The following is a 20596-nucleotide window of genomic DNA, read 5'->3' as shown; positions in this document are numbered from 1 at the left end:
GCTGCTCCATAATGGAAACAGAGGGTAGCTAATGAGTATTTCTCTTAGGAAATCAGTCACATACTCAAAAATAGTGTTACCTCTTAGCCTTCAGCTTAAACAACTTTTACTCGTAGGCTTGGTAATCTGTTTTGTAAATCACTTTTTGGCTCCCCCATCCCAGGGCTTTTCCATACATCGCTTAAATGTGGAAACCAAAACTAGATGCAGTTCTCTCCCGAGAGGCAAACATATCAACAGAGTAATTTCCTCTCATATTGTAGTAATTAACTTCTGATTTCATTTTAACTGCAAATTCAATAGCATTGTTTAATGAATTCATATTCATTTCGTGGTTCATCATCACCCAAAGGTTGTTCCTGCCGCACTTAACTCTGGCCTAGTCCTTTGCCACCTTTATCAACTTGTTGCTTTGAAATGTTATTGTGGGTAAAGATGGTGGGTTGAACACATGCCTCTGTTTTAACTCTTTCCTGAATCCCTGAAAAACAGGTAAGATCTTTTTAAAGGCATAAAACCAGAGGAATAGAGAGACTGTGAAAGGAGAGAGTATAACAAAATGTTGGAAACTGAGAACCAGAAAGAGGGGAATTGGCAGTGCATCTGGAAATGGGGGTAATGGATGGAGCTAAAATAAGGAGAATTGGTTCAAAGCCTGTTTAAGAAATAGTCAGAAATCTCTGTCTCTGCCCTACACTGCTGGGCTTGGCCCTGCCCAAGCCTAGCAAATGACTGAAGTTTATTATCTGAAAAGGCTAAACAGACTGTCTCTGCACTGGGGGCCACAGACTCCATCCACGGAGACGTGGGCTTTTCTTCTGAAAGCAAGGAGAATAAATGAGCATTTTCAGGTTCTGTGCTAACGCCCCAGCTCAGCTCCCAGACTTTGCTCCCCAAATGCTGGCAGCTGGGAGGAAATGGAAGTGTTTTCGTTGGGGGATCTGATCATATTAAGAGGAGAGACTTAAAGACACTGAAAGCTGAGGATCCCTCAATGCAAAAGCCCAGCTAGACTGCCTTAAAGTGAAGCTCACACTGCCATGGTGTATCAGTGGTTGAGCGTCGACCTATGAACCAAGAGTTTACCAGGTTCAATTCCAATCTGGGCTCATGACTGGTTTGCAGGCTCTATCCCCAGTGGGGGGCCTGCAGGAAACAGCAGATCAATGTCTCTCTCTCTCTCTCTCTCTCTCTCTCTCTCTCTCTCTTTCTCATTGATGTTTCTATCTCTTTCTTCCTCTCTCAAATCAATAAAAATATATTTAAAATAACAAAATGAAGCTCATGATTGGCAAACCTCTCCATTCACTCACAACTCTCAATTTGTTAGAACCCAGTTCATATGCAGGAGTGGACAGCCATGGAAATCCTGAGGAAATCCTATAAACTGAATGACAGATCCAAACAAAGAAACAGGAAGAAGTAAACTGGATGAAATAGAGATTAGACTATGGAAAATATTTTTAACTGTAACTGTTTTAAATGTAAAAGTTATTCTTTGCTTTTACAGAGAAAGCTTTCTTGAAAAGGAGAACCATGACCTTGGAGCTCTATGATTTGTGAAAATGGAGTTTTTCTTTTTTCGTTTTGTAAGTAGTGTTCAGAAGCCATGGGAAAGAGACTTCTAAATGGAAAAGTAAATGGACTGAATTGGATAATCTTGAGACAAGTGAACTAAAGTGCTAAATAACTAAATTCTGGGTTTCAGGAACAATTCTGTTTGGGAGAAGAGGGTTTTGTGGGACTGGTGCCGACAGAGGTAAAAGGAGGGGGGGTATCACACGTGGAGTCTCCGAGTCAAGATGTCTCAGGAAAGAATTTCCTTGTGGGCCATTTGAGAATATTGTCTTGAGGCTGAGATATCTGGGGCTTGTGAGGGAGCTGGGCTCAGGCTGGAGAGGCTGGGAGAGGTGGTGGGAGAGATGTGGTGAAGCCAGAGGAGAGCTGGGGAGACTGCACCCTGCAGGTTCCAGTGGGCAGGGGGGACCCTGAGAGAGGAAGAAGGGGTGGAAATGCAGAGGGGGAGCTGGAGGACTGAGAGGAGGAGTTGTCAAGCAAGTGAAGCCAGGCAAGGCTGCCCCAAGACAGCCAAGAGTGATCAACGCCCCCTGGCCTCCTCTGCAGGAGGCAGACAGCCTTTTATGGGAGTAACCACAGAATGATCTGGGAGTGGGCAACACGGGAGCCCCGCCCAGGAAGAAGGAGCCATGTCTCCTCTGCTCAAGGCACAGGGCAGGCCACCGGGGGCCAGGCCTTCATCCAGCGCCCACAGGACTTGAAAATGATTATCTCGAAGATCTCAACACAAAACAGTTTCCTGGTAGTGCTTGGTTATATTTTCTGACATTCTTAACCAGCTCTTAAGAAAATGAGACTAATGAACTGCTGAAGTATTTAATATATATTTTTATCTAAAGTCTTTTACAAAATCGAAGTTCAACCTTAAAGCTGCTTGAGATGAAAAATAAAATAGAGATGGGCAAAGGCCAGGAGGAGATGGGGGAATGTCTGTAACAGTGTCAATGATAAAAAATTTTTTTTTTCAGTGATCTCTTTACATTATCTATGCAGTGTGGTTTGTTTGAGTCCACACCTCCATGCCAAACAATAAAACATTAAAACCCATCATCTCATAAATGGAACCCACTATATTTACCATAATATATAGATGTCCTGCAATATTGAGACTTTTTTTTACATTGAATCTAGAAAGTATTATCAACCACCACTGCTATTTCAATAAAATACCCGTGGGCCCACCAGCCCTCATAAGAAAAAAAAAGAAGATAATTGACATGAGAACTCATGGAAATTGAGAATTAAAGGAAAATTTTAGATTGCAGTCCAAAAGCATGTATTTGCTGGCTCTCCCTTTTCTACTAAAGCTGCAGTGCTGAGATCCTAGGTGCCCTGAGCCTGGGGCAGCTTCATGGACAGGCTACCTGAGTCACACAAGGCCCCATGCTCAGAAGGGCCCTAGCTTGCTATGACGTTCTGCTGCTGCTGCCTTGTAGTTATTAATGAAATTTGAACAAGGGCACTTGGAGATTTCATTGTGCACTGCATCCTGCACATGCCTCTATGTTCTTCAGTGTCCTCTGGAGAGCCACTGTGTCTTTTCTTTGTCAGGCAGAGATACTTGAGAGATGATTGTTGAGGTGGAATGTCTGAATTGCAAAGTTTGGAGCCTAATCCATGATGCTTGATTCAAAGGTCAATAAAGGAAAATAAAAGGGGATTTTCAAATGTGGGGGCAACATTAAAATTAGAAAGAGAAAACTGGTAGCTTAAAAAAGAAAGAATAGACAGTTATATCAATAGACTATCATGTAAAGCACTGTCCAGATACTTAGTAGAGATCAAGGTAAACTGAGATCAACAGCATGAATTCATGAAAACATTTTTTTTTCCTCTTTTGTCACTGAAGTGGCTAAAAGTCCCCATGTTCCTCTGCTCTGTGTCCAGTGTTCATGTGAAATAAGATAATGTGCACTCAAGCACTGAGATTTTGGTCTCTGATGCTAATTACTGCTTAAAATAACCAGAGCTTCTTGGAGAGGAGCTAACTCCACATTTGCAGTAGAAATGTTAATAGATGAACTTGGGGCGTTTTGTAATCTTATTCCTTGTAAATTCAACAATGTATTTTTAGCTCAGCAAGGGCAGGACACTCTGCAAAAGAAGCAGAAGCCGTGAGAGCCAATGTGGATTTATGTTCTGACAAATAACTCCCACTTTATTAAGTTCACAGTTGAGGGGAGTGATCTTGATTTTAGCAAATCACCTGACAAAATCATGTCATATCCTGTGGATAGATAAAAAAATGCAGAGTAGATTTTAGGACAACTACATGGAATCAGCACTCACAAAAACAAAAGACTAACAGATGGCGTACAAATGAGCAGGAGGAATGCAATGGCATTTAGAAAGGCCTAATCCTTGACTCTTTTTTAAGTTTAAAATGTCTATCAATAATTAGAATGATGACACACTGTCCCCCCAGGAAGCATACCCGTGACATTCCTTTTCCCCTCTCTTTCCCTCACAGGAACCTATTACCCTAACCTCTAAAAGACCCCACAAGACTAGCAACCAGGGGAACAATGGGCAGTGGCAGCGTGTCCCAGGCAACCCCCTGAACCGGTCTGCAAGGTCCTCTTTTCTCTGACTTCCCAGTGAGCCACAGCAGCCAAGCCTAGGCTCTCCTGTCGCGTCTGCTAAGACTTTCTTTATTTCACCACCCTAAGTGCCAAAGTTCTGGCTGTGGTCAATGAATTCTTGCTTGCTTTTCTAAAAAACTTAGAATGATGAGATGTTTACAAAATTTAGAGATAACACAAAGTTATGAAGGTCGGCCAACCTGCCTTATGAGACAACATTCCAAAAGGTATCTTCAGGTTGGAACAATGTGTGAACACGAATCATTTGAAATTCAATAAGAAGCAACATAAAATAGCACACCTATATTTTAAATATGAAAACAGTGCATAATGAGAAACAGCTAATTTTAAAAACTTTGTACAAGGAAGATCCAAAGTTGCTAGTTAATTAAAAACTCAATATGAATCAACAATGTGATAAGGTTGCTTACCCAAAAAATGCTATCTTAGGCTGTGTTATTGAAGTGTCTCTATCAGGGGTCAGAAAACTTTCTCTGCAAAAGTAAATATTTAAGGCTTTGCAGGCTATACTATCCCTGTTACAACTACTCAATTCTGCTGCCCTAGCATGACACCAGCCAGAGAAAATACATAAAGGAATGAGTGTGATTGTGTTTCAATGAAACTTTAGTTATGGACACAAATTTGAATTTTAGGTCATTTTCACTAGTCGTGAAATATTCTTTTGATTAAAAAAAAAACATTAAAAATGTACTCCCCTGCATCTCCCCTCCAAAGTAAAACCCATTCTCATTTGGGCCGTACTATAACAGGTGGTAGGTGGATTTGGCTGGTGGGCCATAGTTTGCTGACCCTGGCCTATGTCAAAAGACACTGCCCTGTTCAAATTCTCCTGGGTGAATGAAGGACATTTAAAGATTAAGTATTTCTAAAGGGCAATGATCATGGAGGAGCTGGGCACACTCCACTGAAGAGAAAACTAAGGAGGATATTGAAAAATCCATGGGCCCTGGCTGGGTAGTTCAATTTGATTGGAGCATCGTCTGGATATGCCAAGGAAGTGAGTTTGGTCCCTGGTCAGGGCACATACAAGAAGCAACCAATGAATGCATAAATAAGTGCAACAACAATGTTTCTCTCTCTCTCTGAAATCAATAAATAAAAAAGAGTAAAGAAAAATACCTAAAGGGTGGTCACACTTGAATAGAGAAAGATACTTTACCTGTGTTGTTGCAGCAGACCAAGAATGATGATAGGAAGTTATAGTGAGGCAACTTTAACTTAGCATAAGGAAAATCTTTCTATCACACAGATCTTCCCTTCACAAAGTGGGTTGCCTCTTAAACTTGTTTAATGACCATCTTTTGAGAATGTTGCTGCAGGGATTTTCCACAGTGGATGAGAATTGATAAAGGATTCAGAAATGTTTATTAAGCAAATCTAACCTTCAAAAATCCTTTGTACCTCTTGATTAATATACTTCTTTATTTCTTCAAATGAAACGGCATCAGCCTAAAGAAGAAAAAAAAAGGTCTGTTAAAATAGAGCACAGGAGAAGTGAATAGAGAATAGAAATATTGGGTTGGCATGCATACTTGAAGCTTCTGTAGAGATACATTTATCAGGCAAAATGCTTTCGGCCACTGACTATATTAAGCAATACATTTCTTTTGTTTTGATCAAATGCTAGAAAGAAATTGAAGTGCCTAATTGCTTTAAAAGCTGTGGGCTGAAATCATAACCAGTGATGTGAACATATTTCCTATTGAATGGAGAGACATGGCTTCATATAGTCAGGAAAGACATTTCATATTACTTCATTTCCTGAAGTTACAGAACTTGAGCAGTGTTATCATGATGTTAAATATCCAGGGCACAACTAAACTTCTAACCAATCACTGGACACTGGTACAGTTATTACCTCACTGATATTATGTATTTTCAAAGGAAGACAACCTGGAAAAGAATTCTAAGTATTCCAGATTATTTTTTTAAATATTTTGTGCATGGGATAAAGCTTACTAAGTTTTTCCCATTTCATGGTAAAGTTTATTCTGTAATTTATACTTTGCAGGCCTATTTCTATTAAGCAGTTTTCTTTTTTAAGAGAAAATGCAAGTAGGTAAATGATGTCAATTGCGTTTTTAACTTCTTCACAAATAAATTTACATGACTTTGACAAAGAATCTACCAATATAATAGTAATGTTTTACTATAGACCTTGATATTTCAAAAGGGAGCTATCATTTTTTCATGATGGATAGGATTTCAAAGTGTTTTATTACTCTTCTTTGTATTTGGTGGTTACTATCCAGGGGTATAAAATTAAAGACAATGTGTTGGGTTCAGATGATGATTGCTGTTAGGACTCAGTAATTCCAAGAATGCCCTATTTCAACATTTTAATTTCACTGCAGATGGGACAAATAAATTTGAATTAATGCATCAAATACCAATTATTGACACAGAGAAGCCATTCTACAGGTTTTATTCAAGTAGAGGTCAGGGGAAGTGGGTAAAAATAAAGAAGTCTGAAAATTCTGGGAATGCTCAATTTGGCCCTCTGTCTGGTAATGACATCTGAGGACAGCATGTCCTTAACTCCCTGACCTTATTCCCAAACTCTCCTTCTTCCTGACATGGACATTTTCAGATGAAGTTCCTTTGTGGAATGGCACCCACCATGCCTTCTGAGGATATTAATAAAGACCTGGCTTTTTTAACCAAACACTCTTGGCCCAAATGGTCTCCACTTCAGAGTACTACTCCAGCAGATCTGCTGTTCTGATATTCATCAAAGTGAAGTTTTAATATGAAACAGACATAGTATGTATTTCCTGTGTGGTGGGAGGAGGCATTATAGATAGTACTTAAGAGGAAGGCTTTGGAGTCAGTCGGACCTGGGTTTGATCCACTAAATAACTGTGACCTTGGACAAGTTGACTCCAAGTTTTTGCTTTTGTTAAGTCGGATGGAAAGGACAGCCATCCTCCCAGGTTCATTGTGAGGATGCTGGAAGGTCACGTGTCAGGAGTGCTTAGCAGAAGGTCTGGTACATAACTTGAAAGAAATGACAGCAATTGTACCCTCACAGAGGCCACGTTAGGCTCATTTCATTTATTTTGAAAGAACTATTGTTGCTTTCATGGGAAAAGGGATATGTGGTCAGTACCAGCCAGGAGCTCTGGAGCTCTCAGTACCACTTACTGGAGTGCCGGGGACGCCCGGAATGCCAGGAGGGCCTTGGTGCCCGGGGGATCCCACAGAGCCTTTGTCTCCAGGTGGCCCCACAGGACCTACGGCTCCCTTCATGCCTGGAAGGCCTGGCTTTCCCTGTTCACCTTGTGGGCCTCGGTCTCCGGGAATTCCCTGATCACCCTGTTAAGGAAAAAATTAATTGTAAAGAACGATCTCTTTTACAACAGCAACAGCTGTGGTTCAGACAAAGGATCGGGATAGACACTGGCACTCCCTCGCTGTGGGACCTTGGGTGAGTGAATTAAATTCTCTGTGTCCAACTTCCTCTCCTAAAAAGTGAGGGTATTAATAGTGTCCACTAAGCAGGGTGATGCTGAGAAATGAATGAGTTAACTCAAGTGATGTGCTTAGAACAATGCCTGGTATGCTGAAAGCACTCAGTGAACAGTAATGACAATGTCAGGTGTACTCAGTTTCCAGTCAAGAATAATGACAGTTTTGAAAGTCAGTAGCAGCTGTCACTTTAGGCCTGGGTCTCCTTTGAAATAATAAAGGATGATTACCAGAGGATTTCATCACTGAGATTTTTCACTCAGAAAAACTTCAAGACACTCAAAATACCTCCTAAATCACATGCTTTTCTTTTTTCCTGCTTGCTATTGTATGTTTGGTCTTTATTAGATTCTGTGGGTTGATTTCTATACAGGTGTTTGTGTGTGTGTGTGTGTGTTTGTGTGTGTGTGTGTGTGTGTGTGTGTGTGTGTGTGTGTGTGAGAGAGAGAGAGAGAGAGAGAGAGAAAGAGAGAGAGAGACATTGAGGTAGATAGATAGATCATGGCAGGTGTTTCAGTTATAGATATTTCAAATATTCACTTCCACTACTCCATGAGGTAATGACCAAACCAAATATGATGAAATGGTGCACTGAGGCTGCCCTATATTTCACTGTATTATTCTTTTATTTGTGTGGCTCCACTGCAAAAGTCCAAAGTCTATTTCTCTTTATTAAAAAACTAGAGACCTGGTGCATAAATTCATACATGAGTGGGGTTCCTCGGCCTGGCCCCTTGGCCTGGCCAGTGACCGGGTCCGGCCAGGGGAAGAGACCTCGGGAGGTCGGCTGGCTGGCTGTGGGAGGTTGGCTGTGGGATCGCAATGACCACCAGGGGGCAGCTCCTGTGTTGAGCGTCTGACCCTGGTGGTCAGTGCATGTCATAGCAACTAGTTGGGTCAACTGGTCGTTTGCTTGTTTAGTTGCTTAGGCTTTTATATATATAGATTATGAAAACAAATGAACAATTACAGAGATCTATTTGATCATGGCATAAAGAGGTGTAGAAAGAAGCCATGTAGATCAAGCATGTCAAACTCACAGCCCGTGGGCCACATGTAGCCCACAACAAATATTTTTGTGGACCAGCCAATATAACGGTATGTAAGAAACATTTTAATAAAAATCTCGTAACTTAATTTTTATAATACCCTGTTATACATAATTATTAATAATGAACTACAATGTTCGATAATGACTGATTACTATAATCGTGTTACATTCATTCCCTTACGCGCCTTACATGCAGGCTCACCATTTCTTTCCACTAATATAGCAGCAAATATTTTAAAAGGCGAAAGATTTATGCGATCTGAAGAGAAACCAGAGTATTAGCAGCGAATATTTTAGCATCTGATTGCCATCTCATTAGTCTTGGACTGACTTGTTTGGTGTGTGCAACAGGAAATATTTCACTTTTGGAGAATAAGAAAAATAGATTTGCATTATGCTTATTAATTTGTGCAGTTATTCAGTGTCTGGTAAGTTAGTGTTCAAGAAAAAATAGTAATTTTTATAAAAATGTTCTATTATTTTATGTTAACAATTACTCATTTATTTCATCTTTTTGTATTCAGAATGTCTCTATCGAAATAACCCTACATTTCTATGAAAATTGAAGCGTTTGTTTTTGTGTGGCCCACCTAAACTTAAACCTTGTTTATTTGTCCTGTGTTAGCCTTTGAGTTTGACATGCTTGATGTAGACGGACATAATTTCAGTGCTACTGTCTTAGTTATAAAAGTGTATTTGTGCCCGACTGGCATGGCTCAGTGGGTGAGCGTCGACCTATGAACCAGGAGGTCAGGGTTCAATTCCCAGTCAGGGCATATGCCCAGGTTGCAGACTTGGTCCCCAGTGTGGGGCATGTGGGAGGAAGCCCATCGGTGATTCTCTTTCATCATTGATGTTTCAACCTCTCTTTCTCTCTTCCTTCCTCTCTGAAATCAATAAAAATATTTTTAAAAAAGAAAAAATATATCTGCATGCAAGTATATCAATCCAGATCACATTTGGAGAAATAGCAGAGACTGTTAACATAAAATAAATAAAAGAAATACTAGCACACTTTGATCAATACCCTGATTGTGTGCAAAATAAACACAATCTTTAACGTATTAAAATTATTTTATGATCTAGGGACAAAGATGCTCATTATAGTGATGTTTATAATATGAAAATTGGGAGAAACCTAAATACCCCCAAAAGGGGGACTGGTTAAGTGAAATAAGGTGTATCCAAACAGTGGAATAACGTGTCGCCACTAACAGGTAGCTGCAACTCTATATTTACTGACATGGAAAGGCAGTCATTATATGTTATTAGGCAAAAACAGGCATTTACAAAGAAATTATGAGTTCACTTTTGAAAAAAGTATATATTCTTTTGTATTGATTCATTAAGTATATGTGTATGTTATGTATAAGAGTGAGAGAGATGGAAATTGGGCCAAAATATCAATAGTGCTTGTCTATAGTGGGGTAAGGTAGACTTGTTTACTATCTTCATGTTATTTCCTCTATTTTCATATTTCCTTTAGTTATTATGAATTATCTGTGGAATAATAAGTAAAAGCTATTATTCCACAAATCCTCCTATGTCTGAGACAAGAGGATGACAAAGCTTTCCAAACCAATCAGACTTAGCTGTTTAGAAAAGCCAGCCATGCAGGTGTATCTGCCACGTGGCCTGTTTCTGGGTCTTCAACATTCCTGCTTTACATCTAGCAAGATCTGGGATCACATACGCTGTACCCTTTTCATGCCTTGAGATTTGTAGGGGGTCTACATTCATAACTGGGGTGTCAAATGATAGCACAGGTGTAGCAGACAGACTTAACAATCAAAATAGTAATATACATACACGTTCTCCTTTGGGGCCTCTGTCTCCAGGTTTACCCATGATGCCCTGAAAAACAGATGTCAGCATGAAAAGTCACTGCATGTCAAGATTTCCCCTCAGTCTGCTCCTCCAGGTATTCTGCTGTTGGGTATCCCGCGGTTGTGCATCAGAACACTTATTTTAAAGTAGAGGCCTGGTGCATGAAATTTGTGCACTCGGAGGTGGGGGGAGAGGGTCCTTCAGCCCAGATTGTGAGAGGGTGCAGGCCAGGCCAAGGGACCCCACTGGTGCACTATCAGGGCCAGGGAGGGATGCAGGAGGTTGGCCAGCCTGGGAGGGACTGTGGGAAGGCTCCAAGGCGTGTCCAGCCTGTCTCCCTCAGTCCTGATTGGCCGGACCGTAGCAGCAAGCTAACCTACTGGTCAGAGCATCTGCCCCCTGATGGTCAGTGCACATCATAGCGAACAGTTGAGTGGCCTTAGCATATCATTAGTATATTACACTTTCATTGGTTGAACGGATGACCAGACGACTGGACATTTAGCATATTAGGCTTTTATTATATAGGATGGTATTTTCCATACCTGAGCACCTGGTAATCCATCTTTTCCATTTATTCCCTGTAAAGACAAAAAAATGACTAATATTTCTAATTCTGTGCTGATAGACATGGTTAAATCCAACAAAAGGTTAGAGACCCAAGGTCTCCATCATATTCCTGCGGAGATTTTGGTGATGCAGTGTGGTGAAATGGAAAACAAAATCGATAGAACCAGATAGCTCCACGTTTACATTCTGACTCTGCCACCGCAAAGTTCCATTTACTTTAGGCAATTTACTTAACCTTAATAGCACTGGCTTCTTCACTTAGAAAGTCACGATAAAATAATGGCCTTAAAATGAAAGATTTAGTGAAAGAGCTGAAAATGCCAAGCTCACTGTGAACAGGCAACAGGGTGATTTTCCTTACTTATTCTATCAGGTACATTCTGAGAAATAAGAAGGTGCCCCATAGTGCCAGGTGGCTGGTGTATGGCATTTACTGCTACCTCCTCACAATTTTTCCAGCACGAGGAGGCATTCTCAGTAAATGGTCTCCATTGCTGCTGGGGAAATTTCATAACATGGCCAGAGCTGGATCTTAATATGAAATAAACTGTCAGCCAGAGAAGGAATGTTATTTTTCAGCTGGAGAATATGAAGGGAAAGCAAGGAAATCTGTAATCACGGTTTCTGAGAGTATCAAATAGTGGCTTTTTATTAGTAAACTGCAAGTTTCCTGAACTTTATAAGGGAGTTCTGGAGGTGGTAATAAAAGCTCGGGGATTTATAAGACGGTGAGAACGATCGGCCGGGAAATGTGAGAAGGAAAAGCACTTGGTGGTCAAATGAAATACCTAGAGTCCAAGAGCAGATGTGTTTTTGAGATTTGATTTGAAGAGGGAGATCAAGGTGAGGAAAATGATTTCTTAGCCAGCAGGCGATTTCATGGACATGCTCCTTTGAAAAGCCAAGGAGACTTTTATTGTGCGCCCGGGAATGGATTCTATGCTGAACTGCAGACAACCGCATGTGCTCAGTGCTGTAAATTACACTAAAGTCTGTCACAGCTGAGAGCCCAGCCAAAGTCCCCCAACCTCTCTGAAAGATCCTGGGAATTGTCCAGAATATTTTTACTAAGAACATGTTACCTGAAGGGTATGGTTCAAAGAATTTATGACATCCAGAAACACAAGCAACAAAGCTAAAGCTGATTGAGCAGAGGATGTGAAAGAAACAACTGTGTCACTTGATTAAAAGAAGATAAATGTAGTGTAAACATGTAATTCATGTCTTTGGTAGCAGTAAAAGAAAGGAAATAACCCTTATAGTCTTTTTGGGAGGGGCCTCATAATTCATCAAAGACTGTCCTGTGTGTTCTCTTTGGCATAGGAAGGTGTTACTAACTTGCTTTCCATAGCAGATCCTGTTCTCAGAGATTTTTACAATAACCTAAGCGTACTGGACTTGCCGCTCCCTCCCCTCATCTCACTTCTCTGGAAGAATCCATTTCTGGTAGAGCCAACTTTCTGTCGATTGTATGTCTCATCTGAGCGTCGAACTGTGGTTGAAGAAGATCACGAATTCTGGCTCACTTGTTCCAATCTAAGGGAAGGATGGCAGAGGGCAAGCAGCCCGCCTGCGTTACCAGGTCACCCTTCTGTGTTTCCTGATTTGACTCCCTTCCCTTCTCTCCAAAAATACTCTTTCACGTATTTCCTATCTCTTCAAAAGTCCGGCATCATCACCCCACTCCCCATGGCCAGCTGATGACCCCGATTCTTCTTTCACTGAGGCAATAAACAGGAGAGCACCACCTTCCCTTCCCTCCGCCTGACCCACCAGCTACATGCATTTGTATTTTGACTTCTGTCTCCTGTTAAAGAGGAATGAACGGCCCCATTCTTTGTTAAGACCAATTTCCATTTGTGAGTGGAATACTAGTCTTCTCCCCCTCCCCAAAGTTACCTGCACTCTCTTATAGCACACAAATTTCCTCTCTCAACTGGACCATTCTTATCACGATGATAACATGCTGGAGTCTCTCCCACCATGACCTCCTCATTGCAAAATCCTGTGGCGAATGATCAGCTCTCATGTCACTTGCCTGTATGTTTATCACTCCTTTCTTTTAAAACACTTGGTTCTCTTGACATCCAGGAAGCCTCATTCACCTGGTTCTTCTTCCCATCTGATGGGCTGCACTTTCTCAATCTTACCGCTAGGTCCTCCTCTGTCTCACCACAGTGACTCCGTTTCATCCAGGCTCAGCTTTAAGTACCCAGATTGGTCTCTGCAGACCCAGCCTTGCCATTAACTCCGGATGCTTTCTCCACTGCTTACCTGGCATTTCCCCTTGGATAGCTACTACTGCTTCAAGATGAATGTGTCTGAAATAGACAATTCTTGGTTTTCCCTCCCCAAACCACCCATCTCCAGTCTTTCCCATCTCTCCGAACACACCACTCTGACACGGTGGCTCATTCCCCAAACCACAGCGTTCATTTGTCTCCCTCATACTCCACAGCTGGTGCTGGTCCCTCAGCAAATCTTGTTGGCTGTCCCTTCAACCCCAACTCTTCCTCCTCATGCTTTCCCTGTTCTCTCCATCTTTCTCTCTCATGGGGGCTATCACAGTTCCTCCTCACTGTTCTGTTTGCTTTCACCCTACAGTCTGCTCTCCATACACTAGTCAGAGTGATCATTTAAAATGTAGTCCAATCATTTTCCTTCCCTTCTACAAACACCCCAGCGAGTTTCTATCAGGCTGCAAGTGAAATCCAAGCTCTGTTCAGGACCAAGAAGTTCCTTGTGGTCTGGCCACTGCCTACCTCTACCTCAGGATCTTTCCCACTTTTCTTTAGCTTAGTTCACTCTGAACTTTGTGCCTTTTGCTGTTTTTTAAACACACCACGCTCTGCTAGCCATTTCTTTTTCTTGAAACAATGCCCCCCCCCCCAACTCCCTAGGACTTGAGCTCTCACTCTGTGCAGGTCTTGATCAAATGGCATGCCTTTTGTGACCACCCTATTAAATGCTACTCTAGTACTTCACCCTGCTTAGATCTTCTTCTACCTGAAATTGCATGTGTTTGTTGTCTGTGTCCCTATTATAGCATGTAAATCCCGTGAGTTGCTAGCTCTCAGAACGGTGCCTAGCATATAGTAGGTGCTTAAGAAATACTTGCTGAATAAACAAATTTCTTTTTGCCTCATCCCCTAGGCACCTCTTGGTAAGCATTAAAATGAGATGGTGTTCAGGGGTTAGAAATGGGAAGTTGGTAAGAGAAAGCGAAGGGGGAGGCAGGGAATTAAACTAATATTTATTGAGCACCTCCCATGGGCAGGCACTGGAAATGCTTTCCTCATGTCATGTTACTTAAGTGACTCACAATACCCTTGGAGTCGTAATTCAAACCCAGATCTTCCTAATGCTAGATTCCAGATGCTTCCCATTTTTTTCACATTGCCTTCTCTGGGGAGGTGGCAGTCAGGGAGTGCACCAACCCTGAAAGTTTCACAAAGATACTAAGCGGCCTCATGAATTCTGTGCTGCTTGTTTACACTCAGTACCTGCTCTTCCTTATACACACAGAGCAAATAAACAAGCAAAGGGAACAGTGACCTTCTTTGTTGTTTTTTTTAAAATGTATTTTTTTTAAAATTGATTTCAGAGAGGAAGGGAGAGGGAGAGAGAGATAGAAACATCCGTGATGAGAGAGAATCATTGATTGGCTGCCTCCTGCATGCCCCCTACTGGGGATGGAGCCTGCAACCTGGGCACGTGCCCTGATTGGTAATTGAACCTTGACCTCCTGGTTCATAGGTTGACGCTCAACCACTGAGTCACTGTGCACGCAGTAGTGCCTTCTATAAAGAAAAAAACCTGAGACTGGGGTATGTCTTATTCATCTTTATATCCTTCCCCTCAGGGCCCAGCACATCCTTAGCAAACAGCATGAATATATGTTGAATTGAATTAGTAGGAATGACTGTTACAGTGTCACAGCGGTACTATATATCAGTAGCCCAGAGCTCCTTAGGACACAGGGGGATGATATATTTGGCAGCAGTGATTTATGAAAGTGTAAGAACAAGGCCCATAGATAAGGGAGGGATCCTGAGAAAACGGCTTCTACTTTAATCTTTAGCTTCACACACAGGTGTTATATCTGTGAGTCTTCAGTTTCTTTATATTTTAGGATGCGAAGGGCCATTTTATTTTTAAGTCCACTGAGAACATTAGACTTAAGAAACAACGAGTCTAATTCGCTGACACTTAAAACGAAAAGAATTTCAGCTTTCTCTCTCTTGTGTAAGACATGAAGATACCTCAGAGAGAGCCAGGGCACTCAGTGAGAGCCACACCCCGGAATCCATTTGCAGAACCTCACTTACTGCCTCAGAAACGACTTACATAAATCTCAGGTGTTCTGAGGAGATAGGAGAAGAGGCAATGCTTAGAATATTTCTCAAGCTGGCAAATTTTAAACCATGCAAGTTCTTACCGGCTTTCCTGAGGGTCCTTCCGGTCCAGGGAAACCAATGTCTCCAACAGGTCCCCTCTCCCCCTGTGGAGATGTCCACAAATATTAGTCACCAAGAAAGCTTTAAACCTGCACGCGGTGCAACACAAGTACAGCTGTTAGTAACGAACTCACCGGTTCCCCTGGAACTCCTGGAGGCCCCGGGGTGCCGGGTTTCCCCTGGGAAATCAAACCAAGGAGAACTGTTAGGAGCCAAATTACTGAATGGTGCCACGTGCTCAACCCCCACACGCTGCGCTTAATGTGCTGCCAGGCTGTGGTTCTGCACTCAGAGGCACTCCTGGTGGGACAGACTCCTGGAAGCCCCTACTCAACCCTGCAGGCTCCTAGGGACAGGCTGGGGAACAGTTCCCTGAAAGTGCACATGTGTGTATGTTGGGTGGGTGAGCGGGAAGGATAGTAAGTTTTGAAAATATTAAGCAAATGCATTTTCATTTCTGGAAATCCCTCTGGTGCCTATTTGACTGGCAGTTCAGTTCGTCTTTACTTTAGGGGGTGGGAAGGCACAGAGGGTAAACGAAATCTTTCCTAGACTTTGAGTTTCACAAGAAGGTTTCTAAGTATGTAGTAGGATAGCCTGGCAAAGAGCATGTTTGATTTGAAAAGCTGTGTTTTGCTGAAAGGGAGAGGACAAGATCGATTTGTTCCAATACACATCAACAGATGTGCCCTGGAACAGTGACAACAGAAGAATCCTGGGGTGGGGAGACCACAGGGATGAAACATGTGAGGAGGATGGTCCCACAGAGTCTGGAAGTGGGAAAGTGCAGGTGTCCAGAGTGGCCATAAAGATGTTGCCTTTGAGAAGGAACTGCCCTCGATCCCTTGAACCTAATGTGGTTGGGAAAGACCAACTAAGTGGGGATGTAGGTGCATGGCTGAGACCGTAGAAACCACAGTAGGTTATGAGGGAATCTGAAAAGGGAGGGCTTTTCCCCTATTTGCTGTCTGGAGTTTTGGGAGGAGACCCCCTCCCAGGTGAAGATATGGCTGAGCAGTGGAGATGGGCAGACACCAGGCCTGAGCGGGCACCCTGGCTCTCCACGGCCTGTGTGGGTGAGCAGAGACTCCTGAGGTTCCTGTGGGCCCGAGTGGGGGAGCCGAGGGGTTGAGGGGAGCGCGCTGACCAGAGGCCACACCCACTGCCCATGCATACAGATACTCCCTTCTGTGTCCCCATATGCCATTCTGGCAGGGCTGGGGAGAAAGAAGGCCTGGGGAAACCCCTGGACAGGCCTGAATATGCCAGAAAGGGATAGACTGGTCTGCTCTAGGAAGGGCAGGGGTGGATTCCCTCGGTACTCAGCAGAATGGCGGTGATGTGTCTGTCCAGGTAGGTCTCAACCAGAACAATCACCTTACATAGTTGTTTTCTTACTGTGGTTAAGATACACATGACAAAAATCTACCATTTTAAACATTTTAAAGTGTAAAATTCAGGGGTATTAAGTATATTCCCACCACTGTGTAACCATCACCACTGTTTCCAGAATGTTTTAACTGTTTTATTTTCTGAGCCACCGTCAGGTCCAGTTATAAAGAACTGTCATGTATTTAATTACACTGCTCTGTCTTTGCAGGGTGTCAAATTTCTACCCCTTCTCAATTTTTGTAACTGTCAGTTCATTCTCTTAATTATGAGGTAACAAAACTGCAATTACCCCTTATTTCAATCATGCCGCAGCCTTCAAAAATCTCTTAGGAATTCTTCATTTGGATTGAGTCTGTCCCTCATTTTTTATCTTTATTTAAAAATATTTTATTGATTTCAGAGAGGAAGGGAGAAGGAGGGAGAAATAGAAACACCAATGATGAAAATCATTGGTAGTTAAGCTACTTCTCAATTTTATACAGCTGAGACAAAACAGAGCTAGGCATTAATCCTGGATGGCCTCATTGGACTCAAAAACTATGTTATGTTGGGGAGAAAATGGCGGAGGCTTAGACGGACGTGTTGGTGCTTTGTCCCGGACCAGATGGGGGCGAGCAGCTGAAACGGGTAACAATCAGCCCGATCAAGCTGGGGAGGTTCAGCTGAGAGACAGTCTGCAGCCAGGAAAGACAGAAAACTCCTAAAAAATGCGGATGGTTGGAGATTGAGGCTGAAACCTCCCTCTGGGCGCCAGCGCAGCGGCGGGACCGCGCCATCTCAGGCAGCGTTCACCGGCATCCAGAGATCGGCTACTAGCCCGGCGGCTACTGACCCGGAGGCAGCGATTCGCAAACAGCGCGACTGCAAGAGCCAAGGGGAGACCTGCACCCCTCCACGGAAAGGTTGGACTTGCCTCGAAGATTCAAGCAACAGCGGCCTCCTGATCACCACACGCTCTGCCTGGGGAACAGTTGCTGCGTCTGAAGCCTCCCTCCACCAGCCAGAAGAGCCACCACAACTGTGAACAGCACCCATCAGAGGCCCTGCTATCAACAGAGGAGCCGCTGCTACCACAACCGCCCAAGGAGCAACCACAGACCGAGGAGCCACTGCCACCCAGGGAGCAGCCACTGCCACCCAGGGTCCAGCCACTGAACGATTCAACAACTAGTAATGTCAGTGAGATCAAACATGGGTAGACAAAGAAACCCCCAAAGGAAAGAAAAGGAGGACTCGCCAGAAAAGCAGCTAAGTGAGACAGAGATATGCAACATGACGGAAAAAGAATTCAGAATAAGGTTCCTAGAGTACATGCACCGGATGTTCAAGAAGCAAGAAGAAACAGATGAAAAACTCAACTACGTATGCAAGAAGCTAGAAGAAACAGGTGAAAAAATCAACAACTTAAGTAAGTCCCAAGAAGAAATGAAGAGCGACATAGCTGCAATAAAAAACACCATTGAAAGTATCAACAGTAGACTGGGAGAAGCGGAGGACCGAATCAGTGAATTAGAAGACAAGGAAGCAAAACACACTCAAACTGTACTGCAAATGGAGAAAAAAATTAAAAGGCAGGAGGAGAGCCTAAGGGAACTTTGGGACAACATGAAACGAAGCAACATACGAATAATAGGGGTGCCAGAACAACAGAAAGATGAACATGGATTAGAAAACCTATTCGAAGAAATAATATCAGAAAACTTCCCTGAGGTGGGGAAGAAAAAAGTCACACAAGCCCAGAGAGTCCCAAACAAGGTGAACCCGAAAAGACCCACACCAAGACACATCATAATTACCATGGCAAATGTTCAGGATAAAGAGAGAATCTTACAGGCTGCAAGAGAGAGGCGGAAAGTAACATACAAGGGATCTCCCATTAGATTATCAAATGATTTCTCAACAGAAACACATCAGGCCAGAAAAGAATGGACGGAAATCTACAAAGTGATGCAAAGCAAAGGACTGAATCCAAGAATACTCTATCCAGCAAGGCTATCATTCAAAATTGAAGGGGAAATAAGAAGCTTCACAGACAAAAAAGGGCTAAGGGAGTTTACCCCCCCAAGCCAGCCATGCAAGAAATGCTAAACGGGACCTGTTGTAAAAGAAGAAATATCCAGCTCAGAAAGAACAACAGCCACCACACACCACACAAAAAAGAAATGGCTACAAACAAGTACCTTTCAATAATAACTTTAAATGTAAATGGACTAAATGCTCCCAAATAAAAGACACCGAGTGGCTGAATGGATAAAAAAACATGACCCATACATCTGCTGTCTACAAGAGACCCACCTCATTGGAAAGGACTCACACAGACTGAAAGTGAGGGGATGGAAAAATATCTTTCACGCAAATGGAAAGGAAAAGAAAGCTGGGGTAGCAATACTTATATCTGACAAAATACATCTCAAAGTGAAGGCCATAACCAGAGATAAGGAAGGCCACTTCATAATACTAAAGGGATCAATACAACAAGAAGATATAACCCTGGTAAACATATATGCACCCAATGCAGGAGCACCCACATACATAAGAAAACTTCTGGAAGATATCAGGGGAGATATCGACAATAACACAATCATAGTAGGGGACTTTAATACACCACTGACATCACTGGATAAATCCGTTAGACAAACAATCAGCAAAGAAACAGCAATCCTAAATGACTCACTAGATCAGATGGACTTAATTGACATCTTCAGAACACTACACCCCACAGCTGCGGAATATACATTCCTCTCAGGTGCTCATGGGACATATTCAAAAATTGACCACATATTGGGTCACAAGCAAAGTCTCCACAAATTCAAGAAGATTGAGATCATAAAAAGCATCTTCTCAGACCATGATGGCATAATGTTAGAAATAAACTACAATAAAAACAACCCAAAATACTCAAACACTTGGAAGCTGAATAGCATGTTATTAAATATTGATTGGGTTACCGATGACATCAAAGAAGAAATTAAAAACATCCTGGACACTAATGACAATGAAAACACAACAATCCAAAACCTCTGGGACACAATGAAAGCAGTCCTGAGAGGAAAGTTTATAGCTCTACAGGCCTATCTCAAAAAACAAGAAAAAATGGTAGTTAATCATCTAACTCTACAACTCAAAGAATTAGAAAGAGAGCAACAAGAAAACCCCAGAGTGAGCAGAAGGAAGGAGATAATAAAGATTAGAGCAGAAATCAATGACATAGAGACCAAAAAAACAATACAGAAAATCAATGAAACCAAGAGCTGGTTCTTTGAAAGGATAAACAAGATTGACAAACCACTCGCCAGGCTCACCAAGAAGCAAAGAGAAAGGTCCCAAATAAACCAAATCAGAAATGATAGAGGCGAAATAACAACAGACCCCACAGAAATACAAATGATTGTTAAACAATACTACGGACAACTCTACTCCAACAAACTAGACAACCTGGAGGAAATGGACAAATTCCTAGAAAAATACAACATTCCAAAACTCAATCAGGAAGAATCTAAAAACCTCAATAGGCCAATAACTATGGAAGAAATTGAAGCAGTCATCAGAAAGCTTCCAGCAAACAAAAGTCCAGGGCCAGACGGCTTCACAGGGGAGTTCTACCAAACATTCAAGGAAGAACTAAAACCTACCCTCCTCAGACTACT

At 42.4% G+C, this 20596-nt stretch overlaps 1 protein-coding gene across 1 annotated transcript in view; it reads right to left on the bottom strand.

The window, feature by feature from the left end:
• COL19A1 (collagen type XIX alpha 1 chain) overlaps positions 1–20596 on the bottom strand; it is a 277248-nt gene that overhangs the window by 9503 nt on the left and 247149 nt on the right. Inside the window, 6 exon segments of the mRNA XM_023754306.1 lie at positions 5567–5633; positions 7329–7499; positions 10513–10557; positions 11076–11111; positions 15539–15601; positions 15692–15736. Coding sequence (XP_023610074.1) covers positions 5567–5633; positions 7329–7499; positions 10513–10557; positions 11076–11111; positions 15539–15601; positions 15692–15736 — 427 coding nt within the window.

This window comes from Myotis lucifugus, unplaced genomic scaffold, assembly GCF_000147115.1.
Source record: "Myotis lucifugus unplaced genomic scaffold, Myoluc2.0 scaffold_59, whole genome shotgun sequence".
Classification (NCBI taxonomy): domain Eukaryota; kingdom Metazoa; phylum Chordata; class Mammalia; order Chiroptera; family Vespertilionidae; genus Myotis; species Myotis lucifugus.
This window is presented reverse-complemented; position numbering and strand designations above follow the sequence as displayed.